This window comes from Lepidochelys kempii, chromosome 1 (assembly GCF_965140265.1).
Source record: "Lepidochelys kempii isolate rLepKem1 chromosome 1, rLepKem1.hap2, whole genome shotgun sequence".
NCBI classification, from domain to species: Eukaryota; Metazoa; Chordata; order Testudines; family Cheloniidae; genus Lepidochelys; species Lepidochelys kempii.
In genome coordinates, this window is record NC_133256.1 from 27,263,333 (window position 1) to 27,280,812 (window position 17,480).

The 17,480-nt window shown below is 41.3% G+C and overlaps 1 protein-coding gene across 8 annotated transcripts in view; it reads left to right on the forward strand.

Moving 5' to 3' along the window:
- AMOTL1 (angiomotin like 1) overlaps positions 1-17,026 on the forward strand; it is a 209,641-nt gene extending 192,615 nt beyond the window's left edge. For all 8 annotated transcript variants that reach the window (XM_073337507.1, XM_073337517.1, XM_073337523.1 and 5 more), the window contains 5 exons: positions 294-484; positions 2,969-3,094; positions 8,689-8,915; positions 9,722-9,994; positions 11,823-17,026. In XM_073337507.1, the coding sequence (XP_073193608.1) occupies positions 294-484; positions 2,969-3,094; positions 8,689-8,915; positions 9,722-9,994; positions 11,823-11,929 (924 nt within the window). In that variant the 3' untranslated portion in view covers positions 11,930-17,026. The remainder of the gene's footprint in view (positions 1-293; positions 485-2,968; positions 3,095-8,688; positions 8,916-9,721; positions 9,995-11,822) is intronic.
- The last annotated feature ends 454 nt before the right edge of the window (positions 17,027-17,480 follow it).

Below are 17,480 nucleotides of genomic sequence, written 5' to 3' on the forward strand. Positions count from 1 at the left end.
CTCCTTTGCTAAGCAATAAATCAGCTTTCCTGATGCTGTTGAGTTGCTAGGGACAGTTTCTAGAGCAAACTTGCATCTCACTGGTTGTAGGCAATAACTATTGGGTCACGCTTTGACAAGGAGCCCTATTTAAGCTCTGATCGCCAGGGTGGCTACTGATTCAGCAACAGGCCACCCAAAAGGTTGAAAGCCCCTGGGTTTGTTTTGCAGAAGATTTTGTAGAAGAGGTGCCTGCAGCTCTCGTGTTGGTGCAGGCTGAATATCTTTCGTTGTTTCCCTCTCCCCAACTCCAGAGACAGGGGAACTACCAGGCCGAAAGCCTGCCAGAACACAATGCCCCAGCACTGATGGAGCTAGTGCGGGAAAAGGAGGAGAGGATTCTGGCTCTGGAAGCTGACATGACCAAGTGGGAGCAGAAGTATCTAGAGGAGAGCACAATCAGGCACTTTGCCATGAATGCAGCAGCCACAGCGGCAACAGAAAGGTAAGATCATATTGTTCTAGGCAGTCAGCAATACACTCAATCAAATGAGGCTTTGTATAGTAAAAAGAAGTGGGTGTTTTCTTAGGGACAAATCTGGCGTGGTTTATCCAGTCATGTAGTCCCATTGAAGTTAATGGGACCATTCACTATAGCAAGGCCATGAGGCCTTGCCATTCCGGGTCAGGATCAATGGTTCATCAAGGCCAGTGAACCAGCCTCCAGCAGTGTCCTATAGCTAGGGCCCTGTGTAAATCATTATTATTATTTTTTTTAGAAAATTCACAACAGTGTAAATGGCAAAGTATTGAATTTCATGGAGTTTGCACAGAATGAAGTTTACAAATAATGTTCATCAGTTTCAAGGACAGAAAATTCATTGACTATTGTTACTTGTAAAATTCATTCCATCCTTGAAATGGACTTTCCTGTAGACTTCTACGTTTTAAAAAAATATTTTAAAGTCCCTTTATTATAATATTTTCACAACTTCCATGCCCTCCAGGAAATCGTGATTTATTCAGGGTCCTACCTATAACTGTTTCATCAAAGGAAGGCAGAAGTTTTCCTTAATAAACCTGGTTTAATGTACTTGGCATGTGTGGGGGAGGAGAGGGAATTTTTCTCCATAGTATTAAGGGCTCACAAAGGAATTTCCCTCCATTTACTGCCAGATACTATCAAGTATTTCACATAGACCCAGGCATTTTAATTACCCAAAAAATGAGTGTATTCACTGGGGGCTTGATTTTCAGAGAGGTATGTCATGGGGCGCACCACTCACTGCCTGACTGCCTTCTGGTACTCTGGGGATTAGCTTGAGGCAGACGATCCCTATCCATGGTTTGCACACCGTCACCCTGTCCACCTGGAGCTCCTCTCACAGCATCCTCTTCATGGCTCGGCCCTGTGGCTGTGTCACAGGTTACCACCCCCCTCCCGGTGGAGGTTTAGCTCCTTCTCTCGCTCACTGCCTCAGTGCCACTTGCCCAGTGGCTGGTAGGGGAACCCAGGCCCACGCTCTTCTCTAGGTTCCAGGCCAGGGACCCTCAGTTTAGCAATCTGGGCCTTCTCTCTCTGGCCTCACTGCTCTATCCCTGGGCTTCTTCCTACTGTTGGTTCCCCGTTTCTTCATAGGCCTACCAGTTCTCCAACACCTCCTTCCTCTTCCCAGGTAGTGTCTGCAGTCTCCACTCATTCCTCCCTTTCTCCTGGGGGTGTCTGCCTTTTTTCCCAGTAGCCCCTTCTGCTTCAGCTCTTAGCCTTTATAGACCCTGCCTATTCCGACCCAGCTGAGCTTCCTTAATCAGCTGCCTAAGGGGTTAATTGGCACATCTGTCCTGCATTAAACCCTGCAAGGTGAGCATGGGGTAGTCACCCCATCACAATGCAAAGTACCCACAACTCCTGTTGACTTCAGCTAGACTTATGGGTGTTCAGCACCTTTTCAAATCAGGCCGTTTGTGTCTTCAGAATAGGGTTTTTAATATTTCTGTCACAGGTAATACAAGGCATTGTCACTGATGTGTACTGGCATCTAAAATATCATAATTAAAAGGACCATATCAAATATTTTAGATCCTAAACATAGGTATGACTTTATAAAAAAATGTAAAATAAAAAACAACAAAACCCAGGTTTGCAAAATTTCACATAAAATAAGTTTTTTAATCAATTATATATTTTTCTTTATATAAATGTTTTCTTGAAAATTTTCCCCTATGGCTTTGGAAACCCAAACACACTAGCTTTGTGTTAGTGTATGAGAACCAGAAAGTGAAACTTAACTTGAAACAGGAAATTAACTTGATCTATCTCATTTTCTCATCCAGCATTGAAGTGCAGAAGCAAACAGCAAATTAGATTTAATGTGCTGACTCTTGTGATTTTCTTTCAACCTTCACATTATTTGGTGTTTTTCTTAAAGCCCCAGCACATAGAACCAAGTGATTACATGAGAATCTCTGCTTTCATTAATTTTTTAAATTTTTTTCTAGCCCTTGTGATTGTACAGGAAAACATGAAACATGATTCAAGTGTATTTCAAAGGCTCAGAAACCTGAGGGGAGTTAAAAACAATCCACAGTTCATTTATTTATTATTTATATCACCAGCTAAGGATTTATTGTTTAATATACTGGACCAGGTCTTCAACTGATGTAAATCAACATAGGTTCATTGAACCCAAGAGAGCTGAGCTGTTTTAGACTGGCAGAGGATCTGGTCCATTATTTTTATCTTGACAGTGTCCTTTAATTTTAATTCATTTTAGAACATGAGATTTCACCTCCAATTTGTTCCCTCCCACCTTTTGTTGTATTTTCAGAAATCCTCATTTCACTGGACTGTTACACCCTCCAAATATAGCTGTAGATTTCCATTGTAACGTGAATGGTGAAAAAACAGTTGCATACCTGTTTGTATCAAAAGAGGCCTTTTATTGAACCAAGTGACACTAAAAGGTGTGGCTGTGTCTTGTGTTGCTAGGGATACCTCAGTCATTAACCACTCGCGGAATGGCAGCTACAACGAGAACTCCCTGGAGGTTCGAATATGGCAGGAAGAGGAGGAGATTGTTCAAGCCAATCGGAGGTGTCAGGACATGGAATACACGTAAAGGACAGCTTTAAATACTTACTGCGGGATTTGTGCTAAAGGTCTTATCTTGAGATCCATAGCGTCCTAACCGCTTGGATCCTTGGATAAGCTAGCCCATGCGTCATTTAGCCCTTTGCATGCCAATAGGCCCATTCTAAAAAGAGGGATTTTGCTTCAGTTTGTCTTCTAGTCATTTCACTCTTCAGCTATTAAAAGACAGGGATTAGGTTCTGCCTCCTCCCCTCCCTGGATTTAAACCTTCTTTACATCAAAGAGAGACCTTAAAAATGGATGGCTTCCTTACTAGAAAAAGGAGGTTGGCATGAGCTTGCATGATCTCACTCAAAATTCTGACTTTTTAAAGCAAGACTCTCTAGTAGCCAATGCTTTAAATATGACTTCATTGCTGCCCAACCAAAAAGGTGTGTGCATGTATCTGATATCTCTCTGAGTTATATGAAAGGTACCATGGCATGTAGGGACAAACCTTCAAAAATGAACACCTGAAGTTGAACCCACACAAAAATGCATACACAAGTATGGGGATGGATTTCACCTGAGTAAGGAGGGAAATAGACTTCTAGGATGGAGGATGTTACAACTGGTCAAGAGAGCTTTAAACTAGGAATCTGCAGGAGATGGTTGGGAGATGTCCAGGTAATCTCCACACCGGATTTTAACATTGAGAGGGAAGAAAACGAAGTAAGAAAGGATACAGTCGTGGGTAGGAGAATGGACATAAGGAGGAAGGGCAGTGTACATACCAGTCTAATAGGTGATACTGGCGGTAGAATGTCTGTGCCTAATCGGGTAAAGAATATAAGCAAGGCCAAATGGCAAAAATTAAGATGTTTGTTCACTAATGCGAGGAGCCTAGGTAACAAAATGGAGGAACGAGAGCTACTGGTGCAGGAAGAGAAACCAGATATTATAGGGATAACAGAAACCTGGTGGAACAGTCGTCATGACTGGACTACAGGTATTGAAGGGCATGTGCTGTTTAGGAAAGACAGAAATAAAGGCAAAGGAGGTGGAGCAGCATTGTATATCAGTGATGAGGTAGACTGTAAAGAAATAAGAAGCGATGGAATGGATAAGACAGAGTCTGTCTGGGCAAAAATCACATTGGGGAAGAAAGCTACTAGAGCCTCCCCTGGGATAGTGCTTGGGGTGTGCTATGGACTACTAGGATCCGATCTGGATATGCATAGAGACCTCTTTAATGTTTTTGATGAAGTAAATACTAATGGGAATTGTGTGATCATGGGAGACTTTAACTTCCCAGATATAGACTGGAGGACAAATGCTAGTAATAATAATAGGGCTCAGATTTTCCAGGATGTGATAGCTGATGGATTCCTTCACCAAGTAGTTGCTGAACCAACAAGAGGGGATGCCATTTTAGATTTGGTTTTGGTGAGTAATGAGGACCGCATAGAAGAAATGGTTGTAGGGGACAGCCTTGGTTTGAGTGATCATGAGCTAATTCAGTTCAAACTAAATGGAAGGATAAACAAAAATAGATCTGTGACTAGGGTTTTTGATTTCAAAAGAGCTAACTTTAAAAAATTAAGGAAATTAGTTAAGGAAGTGGATTGGACTGAAGAACTTGTGGATCTAAAGGTGGAGGAGGCCTGGAATTACTTCAAATCAAAGTTGCAGAAACTGTCAGAAGCCTGCATCCCAAGAAAGGGGGAAAAGTTCATAGGCAGGAGTTGTAGATCAAGCTGGATGAGCAAGCATCTTAGAGAGGTGATTAAGAAAAAGCAAAAAGCCTACAAGGAGTGGAAGATGGGAGGGATCAGCAAGGAAAGCTACCTTATTGAGGTCAGAACATGTAGGGATAAAGTGAGAAAGGCCAAAAGCCATGTAGAGTTGGACCTTGCAAAGGGAATTAAAACCAATAGTAAAAGGTTCTATAGCCATATAAATAAGAAGAAAACAAAGAAAGAAGAAGTGAGACTGCTAAACACTGAGGATGGAGGGGAGGTTAAGAATAATTTAGGCATGGCCCAATATGTAAACTTTGCCTCAGTCTTTAATGAGGCTAATGAGGAGCTTACGGATAATGGTAGGGTGACAAATGGGAATGAGGATATGGAGGTAGATATTACCACATCCGAGGTAGAAGCCATACTTGAACAGCTTAATGGGACTAAATTGGGGGGCCCAGATAATCTTCATCCAAGAATATGAAAGGAACTGGCACATGAAATTGCAAGCCCATTAGGAAAAATTTTTAATGAATCTGTAAACTCAGGGGTGGTACCATATGACTGGAGAATTGCTAACATAGTTCCTATTTTTAAGAAAGGAAAAAAAGGTGATCCGGGTAACTACAGGCCTGTTAGTTTGACATCTGTAGTATGCAAGGTCTTGGAAAAAAATTTGAAGGAGAAAGTAGTTAAGGACATTGAGGTCAATGGTAATTGGGACAAAATACAACATGGTTTTACAAAAGGTAGATCGTGTCAAACCAGCCTGATCTCCTTCTTTGAGAAGGTAACAGGTTTTTTAGACAAAGGAAATGCAGTGGATCTAATTTACCTTGATTTCAGTAAGGCATTTGATGCGGTTCCACATGGGGAATTATTAGCTAAATTGGAAAAGATGGGGATAAATATGAAAATTGAAAGGTGGATAAGGAACTGGTTAAAGGGGAGACTACAACGGGTCACACTGAAAGGTGAACTGTCAGGCTAGAAGGAGGTTACTAGTGGAGTTCCTCAGGGATCAGTTTTGGGACCAATCTTATTTAATCTTTTTATTACTGACCTTGGCACAAAAAGTGGGAGTGCGCTAATAAAGTTTGCGGATGACACAAAACTGGGAGGTATTGCCAATACAGAGAAGGACCGGGATATTATACAGGAAGTTCTGGATGACCTTGTAAACTGGAGTAATAGTAATAGGATGAAACTTAATAGTGAAAAGTGCAAGGTCAGGCATTTAGGGATTAATAACAGAATTTTTGTTATAAACTGGGGACGCATCACTTGAAAGTAACAGAGGAGGAGAAGGACCTTGGAGTATTGGTTGATCACAGGATGACTATGAGCCGCCAGTGTGATATGGCCGTGAAAAAACTAGTGTGGTCTTGGGATGCATCAGGCGAGGTATTTCCAGTAGAGATAAGGAGGTGTTAGTACCATTATACAAGGCACTGGTGAGACCTCATCTGGAATACTGTGTGCAGTTCTGGTCTCCCATGTTTAAGAAAGACGAATTCAGACTGGAACAGGTACAGAGAAGGGCTACTAGGATGATCCGAGGAATGGAAAACTTGTCTTATGAAAGGAGACTCAAAGAGCTTGGCTTGTTTAGCCTAACCAAAAGAAGGCTGAGAGGAGATATGATTGCTGTCTAGAAATATATCAGAGGGATAAATACCACAGAGGGAGAATTATTTAAACTCAGTACCAATGTGGACACAAGAACGAATGGATATAAACTGACTATCAGGAAGTTTAGACTTGAAATTAGACGAAGGTTTCTGACAGTCAGAAGAGTGAAGTTCTGGAACAGCCTTCCCAGGGAAGCAGTGGGGGCACTAAGCTTGATAAGTTTATGGAAGGGATGATATGATGGGATAGCCTAATTTTGTCAATTAATTGATCTTCAACTATTAGCGGTAGATACCCCCAATGGTCTGTGATGGGATGTTAAATGGGGTGGGATCTGAGTTACTCCAGAGAATTCTTTCCTGGGTGTCTGGCTGGTGAGTCTTGCTCACATGCTCAGGGTTTAGGTGATCGCCATATATGGGCTCAGGAAGGAATTTTCCTCCAGGGCAGATTGGCAGAGGCCCTGGGGGTTTTTCGCCTTCCACTGCAGTGTGGGGCACGGGTCACTTGCTGGAGGATTCTCTGCACCTCGAAGTCTTTAAACGGTGATTTGAGGACTTCTATAGCTCAGACATAGGTTAGAGGTTTGTTACAGGAGTGGGTGGGTGAGATGCTATGGCCTGCGTTGTGCACGAGGTCAGACTAGACGATCATAATGGTCCCTTCTCACCTTAAAGTCTATGATTCTATGTTGATAAATTGGAAAGGGTCCAGAGAAAAGCCACAAGAATGATTAAAGGATTAGAAAACATGCCTTATAGTGATAGACGCAAGGAACTCAATCTATTTACCTTAAGAAAGAGAAGGTTACGGGTTGACTTGATCGCGGTTTATAAATAGTTGGTCCTTCCTGGCATGGAATCTATGAAAGCAGGAGTTGGTACAGAACCTGTCTATGCACACGCAAGTGCCCATTTGCACATGCAGTTTTCCCATTTTGAGCATGCAAATGCAAATATGTATGTAGCACGTCCAATTACTTGTTTGCTAGAGCTGCTCAAAAAATTTGTAATCAAAACTTTTTTTTATTAAAAATGTTTTTTTGACTAAACAGCAAATTTTTTTGAGAAAATTTCTGTTTTCACAGATATTTCCCAGGTTTTGTTGAAAAGCAAAAAAAAAAGCCAAATAAAATTCTGACAAAAAATTTCATGTTCTTCAAATTTTTTTTCAGAAAATAAAAATATAGTTTAACCGGTTCTATGTTTTTCATCTTATAGACACGTGCATGCATACACACACACAGAGGACTTGAAATCAGTGGGAATTTTGCCATTGACTTCTTTAAGAGATGGATCAGGATTTTATGTTGCAAGTGCAAATTAGGCACTCCATTTTGAAAATGACAGCCTTAAAGTTTCCACCTCCCTTATGTGTTTATTTACACCATATGTGACATTTCTTTTTTAAAACCCTCCCAAAAAACATCTGCTGTGTTTGGCTATATTTCATAAGACATGATTTTCATTTGACTGGCATTTTAATTAGTTAGTTCAAACCTTTTCAGTTTGATTCAGTCTTAAATTCCCCACCGCCATGTTTCCACAGCCTATTCTCAAATAATTGATTCTTTATCATCTTAAAACACTTTCAGGGTCTAGAGAAGAAAGCTGTTGGGGTCTCCAGTTAGTTGGAAAACACAGACCATTAGTTGTTTTCACTGCTTTCAACAGAAACTAAGGGCCCAATCCAATGCTCACTGAAGGCAATGGAAGTTTCTTTCATTTATTTCAGTGGCAGTTGGTATGGCCCCTCAGAGATTTGGGCAAGATAATTTAATTATTAAAATCTTTATTTCAATCTATTATAGGGCCAGCTCCTGAGGTTTTTACGCAAATTTAATTCAGTCTACCTTGATTCAGACAAAACTCCCCCATGGCAGTCTGCCACAGTAAAGAACTCAGGATTTAGCCCAGAAGTATTTTGGGGCAAAGAAAATTGCTCCTGAATGATCCCATCAGTCCACAGCATCTTTAGGACTATTTTTCAGATTATTCTTGCTAGTTTATTGAAGTAATATCAATGGATCAGCTTAATTTAAATCTATTTAATCTTACAAAAAGATTGTAATAGCAGGAAATATTGCCCAGTTAAGCTGTGCAATTGCCCTCAAAGGAAATGGTGGAAATTTCATTGTTTGAGTTGCTTAAAACTGGAAGGGGTAAAGCAGCAGAGAATGTACTAGAGGGAAAAGGCAGCAGTGGAATAGCTGTGATCTAGAAGTTATTTTCCATCTTTGTCAGCAGAACATTCATATTTTGGCAGGATAAAGAATCTGCATGCGAAAATAATTGAGAAAGATGCCATGATCAAGGTCCTTCAGCAGCGTTTGCGGAAGGATGCTGGGAAAACAGATAGCACAAGTTTACGGCCTGCTCGATCGGTCCCGTCCATCGCTGCAGCAGCGGGTGCGCATTCCCGCCAGACCTCTCTCACCAGCAATCAGATAGCTGAGGAAAAGAAGGAGGAGAAGACCTGGAAAGGAAGCATAGGTGAGCACCAATTTGAGCAAGGCATTGGCAGTGCAAAGGGTTTCAGTGAGAGGACGGCTTAACAAGTAAAATCTGTCTGTGGCCAGAATAAGACTTTGAGGGTCAGCTTTGAAAGTGTGATTGGCCACTTTCCACAAACAGTTTGAGCCACCACCCTGTGTGTTCCGGCACAGCTGCACTCGCCTGACAATCATACCCAGAGGAATGCAGGCAGTGTATGCATATTTCATGGGAATCAAACCTACTCTGGGCTAGGAAAAGTTGCATTAAACTAGAGAGCAGACAGCACTTTGGATAGGTTTCAGAGTAACAGCCGTGTTAGTCTGTATTCGCAAAAAGAAAAGGAGGACTTGTGGTACCTTAGAGACTAACCAATTTATTTGAGCATAAGCTTTCGTTGCATCTGATGAAGTGAGCTGTAGCTTACGAAAGCTTATGCTTCGCCACTTGTTTTCTCCCAAGATGAAACATTCCTCATTTTAAAATGTACCTTTCATTGGTGTAAGGTGTGGCAGTAATTAAGGGGACACGCCTGATCATGAAACCTAACACACACAACTTTGCTTCTTTTATTCCAAATGCTGGGGGTAGATGTCTCTCTTCCTGATAGTGAGATCTAGGAGGCTGTCTTTCGGGGGGGGGCCTCCCCAGGTGAGTAGTGGTCCCCTTATTAGTGGATATATTTAAAACTACCCTGCACCAAAGCCCTGGAGAACAATCCTTCCCTGGAAGGAGGCTGGCCTGGGGGACCTAGCAGGGCTTCTCCATCTTTGATTTTACTAACATGATCATTATTGTGTTTTTAGGGTTGCTGTTAGGGAAGGATCATCATGACCATTCATCAATCCCTGCACTGCCTCCCCTGCCTCCCTCTTTGTCCTGTGCAGCCCCCTCGTTGCCAGTCAGCACCTCCCATGCTAAAACAGGCAGCAAAGACAGCAGCACTCAGACTGACAAAAGCTCTGAGCTTTTCTGGCCAAACACTGCTTCTTTCCCAGGCAGGGGAAGGTTAAGCACCACCCCATCAAACAGCCCTGCCCTGAGACACACAGGAGCCAAAGGCACTAGAGATAAACTAGGTAAGTGATTCCAACCTTCATGGTACAATCAGTGCATTGATATTATGGTGAATCACGCTATATAGGTGCCTGAGACAAATATAATTATAGAGAGGCAATACTTCTTAGATGGATGAATAAATTGTTGCTGGTTATTATCTCAAGACAATCAAAAGCATTCTTTAAGTCAAATTTAAGAGAGAGATGTGTGCAAAACCACCTGCTTTGGCCTTGCAAACTTTCCTATGCAGAGCTTAGATTTTTTTTTACCAGTTTTCATCAAGTTCCATTAATTTGCTGAAGGGGGAAATTTCAGCATGTACAGTTATTTGTGGTGCCAAAAGTGACATTCCATCCTGGAACTGGTCACAACATTTCTCTCCTTGGATACATTCTGCATTTGTTCCCACATTCAGACAAACATTTTTTTGGAGAATTTTCCCAGTTTAAACTATTTTGGGGGGGAAGAAATCATTTGTTTCATATTTTTATGAAAACTCGTGGGAAAAGTGAGCCGAAAACACAGAATGGTTTACTTTTGTGTGAAAACTAGGGAAATTTGATTTAGAAATGATTTTTGACGGATGAGGACTGTTTCCATACACTCCTAGTTAGAGGAGACATTTGTTTTAAAAACATTATTTTAGAAAAAGACTGTTTCCCACACAATCTTTTATTCCCCATGAAAAGAACTCCGTCGCTGTTAATTGAAAGAGGTGCAGTCAAGTAATTTAAACCCTAAATTTAGACTTCAGGAAAGGAAATAAGATGGATGTAAAGTTGTGTTTTCAGCCTTTAGATACTCTTGTGCTGGGGGCAATAGACAGATAGATAAAATACATGGATTACAATAGTATCTTGGACTAATTTTTCAAAATGCTATACAAGTAGAACTGTTTTCACAGATAAAGAAAAAGAATAAAAACAACTTAAAAATATTTAGGGATTCTATACTCAGTTATATCTCTATAGATCCAGAGTAGCTGCCTTGAGAAGCTTCCCCAAATAATGGTAAAGCCTACAGCATATTGACATTTTCCAAATTTCAGTTTTTCATTAAAAGTTGGGATTTTGATGCCCAACTTGAGACACCTTAAAGGGGGCAAAGCTGAGCCACCCTCCTTCTAAAAATCAGACCTCTTCAAGGTGTCCAAAATCACAAGTCTCTTGAAAATCTTGGCCAGTATGTTTTCCAAAATTCAGCTCTGGGGTTTAGTTCAAGCCCATTTTCAATTAACAATGAATTAAACTTTTAAACTTCTCTGTGCTTTAATGATCTAAAAGATTCTTTCTGCTTTAAGAATCTGAGGATTCTTACGGTGATACGGCAGTTTCAGTATCTAGGTAGGCATTTATTGTGTTTATTAGCAACACAGGGGAAGAAACATTGTTAAATGTCATTTTTATCTTTACCATGTCCCTTTAATTCACATTGTGTCCAATCCTACATTCTTTGCAAGCTAATTAACCTACTAACGTCAGTGGGATTCCTTTGGTGCACCAGGAATTCAGGGTCAGGTTCTACTATGAAATACACCCAAGCCCTTCTTGGTGCAAATCCAGTTTGCCACAGAGAACTTCAGATGTTGCAAATGGCAGGAGTTATATTTTCAAATTGCAAAACTGAAACATAAAAATAAGAATTCTATCTCAGAGGGCATAAGTGACTGAGGAGTTGTTGCATCCTGGCAAACACCAGAGGAACTCTCTCTGATGTCACTACCCCAGGGATGAATTTGGCCTTACATTATAAAAAAGTATTGTTAGAGATTTTCCCCCCAAAATAGTTTGCATTAGTTTTTGAGAATTTCTGATGAATCTGGATTTCTCTCTCTCCTCACTGTCACAGAGAACTCCCCCAGCCATGGGAAGCTGTCTGATAACAAAGGCCGAGTAAGCAGTTTGGTCCAGAAGCCTGAATTTCCTGATGCCGACATGATGGAAGTCCTCATCTGAGGAAAGAGTGACCTTCCTCAGGATTTTGTGCAGACACATTTAAGTCCACGGAGGCCAATGTTGTGCAAATCTTAAAAACTAAATATAAGAGTTTGAAGAACGTCTGAGAAAGATTGAGTCTGGAAGGATCCTAGAGGCTGAGATGAATTAGACTTTGAATGACAGAGGGAAAAGAAAGAGATGTAAACATGAAATGAAGGATGCTGAAGGTGGACATGAATGGCTGGAATATTCTGACAACAGAAGGTGATAAGGAAACATGGATTCACAAAGAGATGGTAAAGGAAATAGGAACTGCATTTACTATTGTAGAGAAAACGTATCTTTTTACCATTTACAACAGTGTTCTATAATGCTGTTCTATTTTACTCTCTAGCTACAACCAAGACAGAGACTGAAATCCTGGCTCTGTTGAAGTCAGTGGGAGTTTGTGAATTGTCCAGGAGAAGTTTACACTTTTCTCAAATTTAGTCATTATTCATAATTGTTCACCAGATTATTTTAGTGAAAAATTCTTGGTCTGTAGATTGAGCACAAAGCAGTTTGTTGTAAGTATTTGTTTCAAGCCGGGTTGGTTTGTTTTGGTTGGATGTATAGGTCTTTCCTGATTGGATGAGTGCTACTGTTGGGAACAGGTTTCCAAAGCAAATTCTCATGTTTTGCAAATTCAAAATTTGCTCAAAATTCACTGTCGCCAGGAGCATTTCTTTGCTAGAATTTGCATAGAAGATGCATGTAAAAGGGGCATAAACCCTGTCAAAGCAATTTCTTTTACAATTTTGGTAACTATTCAGGGGAAAATGTTGAGCGTATTCCCTCAGCTCTAATACATAATACACACACACAAAGCTGTGTAAGCAGCAAATTGTACATACATTCAAGTGCTAAAAGTTTTTACTCCTGAGGGCTTGGAGACAATGGGCATTCAGGATGCTCAGCACCTCGCAGGGAACAACATGGTGCCACTATAGATGTATTCTCTGGCTTATTAAAATAATAGTACAGTATTCTGCAGTTTCTGTCCAAACTGCTTCAGCATTGTCAGTGGGGCAAATTCTACCCTCCTATTGTGACCCAGGGTGAATTTGAGCATGCAATGGCAGGCAGCATTTCAGGCCAGGGTTACTACAGTGTTTGGGGCCAGTTACTGTAGAGGTTTGAGAGGAATGTGGAGATCATTGACTGATTTCAGCCTAATTCATCCAGGTTTGCTGCTTGCAATTGAGATCAGAATCAGGCCCTTGGGTGTATATTAAATAACAATAATAAATTAGTCAATACACTTGGGATGAGAAATAATAAACGTTCTCACTTAAAAATGGATTTCCACTGCACATGGCACTGCAGGAGTTAATTTGCACAACTGCTTAGCATGGTTCAGTTTGTTGGTAAGATTTCTACAGCACTTCCTAGCTGCCTGACTGGGATGTTTACATTCAAAGACATTTTAAAAGACAGCCTGGTTGTGTAAATGAGAAAGGATGTTTCTGAACATGCACGGAAATTCTCCTAATCCTTTTTTCCTGATCTTAAAGGGACCAATCCTGCAGCCCTTATATAAGTAGGCGTGCCTCACCCGAGTCAAGGTTACAGGACTGGGCTCAAATTTTAATTGTGACACACGTGAATGTGTGTTGAGAGATGGAAGATTTAACATTTCTAAGGTCACCAGGTTAGGGTCCCCGAGGGATATTTTGGTGGTGAGTCTGTATATGTACACATGCACAACCATTGCTGTCTAAATGATCATTCCTTAGAAGTTGCATTCACCCCCCCATGCAGAGGAGCCTGCACAAGACCTATGCCCCACTTAAAGCTTCCCAATAAGGCTTAAATGGGACAAAAGTGGAACCTGTTCTATGTAAAAATATCCTTGTCCTGGCTCTCTGCACAAGGGTGAATTTCATCCTCCATGATTCAGCGAGAATTTGGTCAAATCAAAACATGTTTTCGTGGAACAGGACTATGTATGCAGAGTTCCTTGATGGGGGCTGGAATTCACCTTTTCATCACTTTGGTTGTGGGGCTGCTCACAAGAAAAGAACTCTATGAAAAGCACTCTTTTTTTTTTCCACTCAAATACTGCTGGAGATTTGTTCAAACTAAAAAAATAAATGGCTTCTGGGCAGAGCCCAAGTTTTGAAAATGTCTCCCCAAGGTGAGAAGGCAAAGGTCGGGACGCAGCATATTCTAATAACTGGGAGCCTAGAAATTCGCCATGCGCTAATCTTGGCTCAGCCACTGTCTCGCTGTGTGTCCTTGGGCAAGTCAGTCAATCTCTCTGGGCCTGATTCATCGCTGCGCTACTCCAGTTTTACACCAGAGTCACTGACCTAAAAATGGGAGGTGTAGCAGTGTAGCATCAGGCCTTGTCTGTCTGAGCGACCCCAGCTGTAAAATGGGGATAGGAATGCTTTCCTTCCTACCAGGGCTGTGGAGAAGGCTGGTGTTTGTACAGTGCTTCGATAATGCAAAGCACTATATAAGTGCTTAGTGATTTTAACCCCAAAAAATCTCCCCAAGATAACCCCCCCACCGCCCCCCCTCAGGTCTGATCTTACATTCCTTGCTCCCTCAAGTTAATGGGATTTGAGACACTTCAGCAATATAGAACTTGGCTCCTAGAGTTTAACTGCATCATTGTTAATAATCATTTGGTTGTTTTCTGCTGAGCTGCCATCTCTCTTCGCCACTTGTTTTCTCCCAAGATGAAACATTCCTCATTTTAAAATGTACCTTTCATTGGTGTAAGGTGTGGCAGTAATTAAGGAGACACACCTCATCATGAAACCTAACACACACAACTTTGCTTCTTTTATTCCAAATGCTGGGGGTAGATGTCGCTCCTCGTCATTTAAAAAAAAAATCTTTCCAAATCTTTGGATTCTCTTTTCCCACTGAAGTTAGGGGTTAATACGGCCTTGAGATGGGGGTGAGGGTGATTTTGCAGCCCTGGTGGTCAAAGATTCAAAGTGTGCCAAGGCACCTCTTCCGCCTCGCAGGGCTCAGCACTTGCTCCTCTGCCGGTGGAGGCGGACCTGGAGTGAATCAGCCCCACTCCAGACAGTGTTTATCTTCCCCCAGGGGGTTTATTTGTCAATATTTTCCAGCTAGGCTTCAGCAGAGGTCCAAGGAGTTCTCCTCCACCAAACGAAAGGACACAAATTCACAGCACAGAAAAGGGGAATACCTTTTCCTACCCTCTTTCTGGGGTTGGGTGACGTTGTTGGCCCTGGGGTGCCAGTTCATCCCCTAAACAGGCAGGCAGTTAGGTAGCTTTCCCTGTAGGGAGGTGAGCAGCCTTCCACCATGGAGGAGTCCTTTCTCCTTGCTGCCACTAGCCCTGCAGCAGCTAGTCTCTCCCCCTCCTCTCTCACCAGTAGAGGGGTTTGTACAGGTTTCAGGCAGCCCTTAACTGGGCTCAGGGGTCCCTAGTGGACCTGAGGTAACCCCTTTCCAGCTTAGAGGGAAAAGGGCCTTTATCATTCTAGGGCTCATCTACCTGCCTTCCACCACTCTCTTCCAGCTGTCCAGCCTGACTTTGTCACAAAAGTCACAAGTTTAGATGCATTCATGTGTTCAGGGCTGGCCCCAGGAGGTTATGAGGGGAACCCTCTTGCAAACACTTACACTGAGCTCTTTCTACCAGCCACTAGATTGTGGAGACTGCAACCACTTTCAAGTCTGCTTCCACTAAAAACTTGTGCTCTGAAGGCCTGCAGGTGCCAAAAGCCAGCCATGTGTCTGCTACAACATGGAGTAGTGCATAGCAAAGCGATGCTTTTTTTTGTACTAAACAATGTTGTTAAATCTATGCACTTATATTTCTCTATACATAGAAATATTCATATGTCAGCATCTCCCTCTCTTTAATTTTTGCACTTGTTAAAATAGGGTATGTTTTTAAGTATTAGCAGCTTTGCCTTGCAAAGCAAATGCATAAACACTTTGGAAGATGTTACGCAATTTAATATGCATTGTAACAGTAATTCTTTTTCCTCACTTTGTTAATTTAAATGTTTTAAGAGGATATGCATTCGACATATGGCTTCTATCTGTCCTTCATACAGTCTTGATCCTACAACCTTGATTCACGTCAGTAGTCCTTACTCAAGTGAACAGGTGTGGCAAGATCACACCCTTAATCAGGCATGGATCAGCAGAGAGACAAGGGAGTAAAAATAAAACTACTAGTGATAAATATTTCACCAAATGGACCTTGGATCTTTTCTAAGGAATAAGGATACACAAAAGCTTTGTAATCCTTTTGTTTGTTCAGTATTTTATTGCTAGCTATACGATTTCCTTTCAAGCAGAGCTATTTAATATATGCTGTACATATATACAACTAGTCATCCAGCAAAAACGGTGTTCTATTAACGTGCATGATGGTGTTGTTTTCACACAATTATATCTGCTAGCGGTATAACTTTGCTTCTTTTGGTCACTTAGAATACAGCTCTCCCTCTCTCTTTATATATATTTCCAGCATTTCTTTAAGCATCAATCCCTCCAGTTGCAATACCCAAAGGTGTGTTTACAATTGATGCTGCCCAGAATTCTAGTCATCTACAGAAAACTATTTATTTAGATAGCTTTTGAATTCACAGCTGACATAAACGTAGAGGGTAATTCTTCCTGGTTTTGTTGAGCTCGTGAAATTTTTGTTTTCACGCCAAGGAAGGCGGTGGATCTCTACCCAAAGTTAGAGCATTAGTGGCAATATGTGTAAAGTACTACTGTTAGTAAATCAGTTCACCTAGCCTCAGCAAACCAGTGTAACTGCATTTCTACTGTTCTTCCCAACTGCTTGATTTGTATTGTGCTTTGTGAAATTGTGCTGTAGCCATTCCAGGTGATGTTGGTAACTGATTGTAAAATATTGTCATTTTCTACTGTTGTTGGTTGTATAGAATGGTTGGTGTACAGTGTTGTACAGCTGGAGGGGTGTTTGTACATATGTGGGGAAATGAAGAACATTATATGTCACTTGCGGCAAATATTGATATTGTTGGTCAGCCAAAGATTTTCCTATTCTTTGCTGCTTAAACTTGTGCCTTAATATTGTATATAATAAATGTATAAAATGTTTCCTTCCTTGAGTTTCCAGTGTGAAATGTATTAGCTGTATGAAAAAAACACAAATTTTTAAACCATTCTCTATGCTTTTGCAGGCCAGTTACTAAAACTGGAAAGTGATGGCCCCAGTTAGCTTCAGATCATTTCCCCTTTTCATAACCCTAAACTATTGACATCATGGCATACTGGTGGAGAGGAAGTTGGTTGTGTCTCATCTGAAAGACAAGGACAATACAGACTCCCTGCACATGGCAAACTCTTATAGATAGGCCTGCAAAGCGAAGGGTAAAAACAAATAAAGGAAAGGAACCTAGCCACGATCCAGCAAGCGTGAAGAATGGGATCAGAGAGAATTAATTTAACTTCTCACATGCTCTTGAATGCGTCTATTAAAAAATTCCTGAAACGACTCCAGAGGAGCTCCGTGTATGTAAGGTATGAAAACCATGAAGTGTATCTTCCCGGCTGCTTG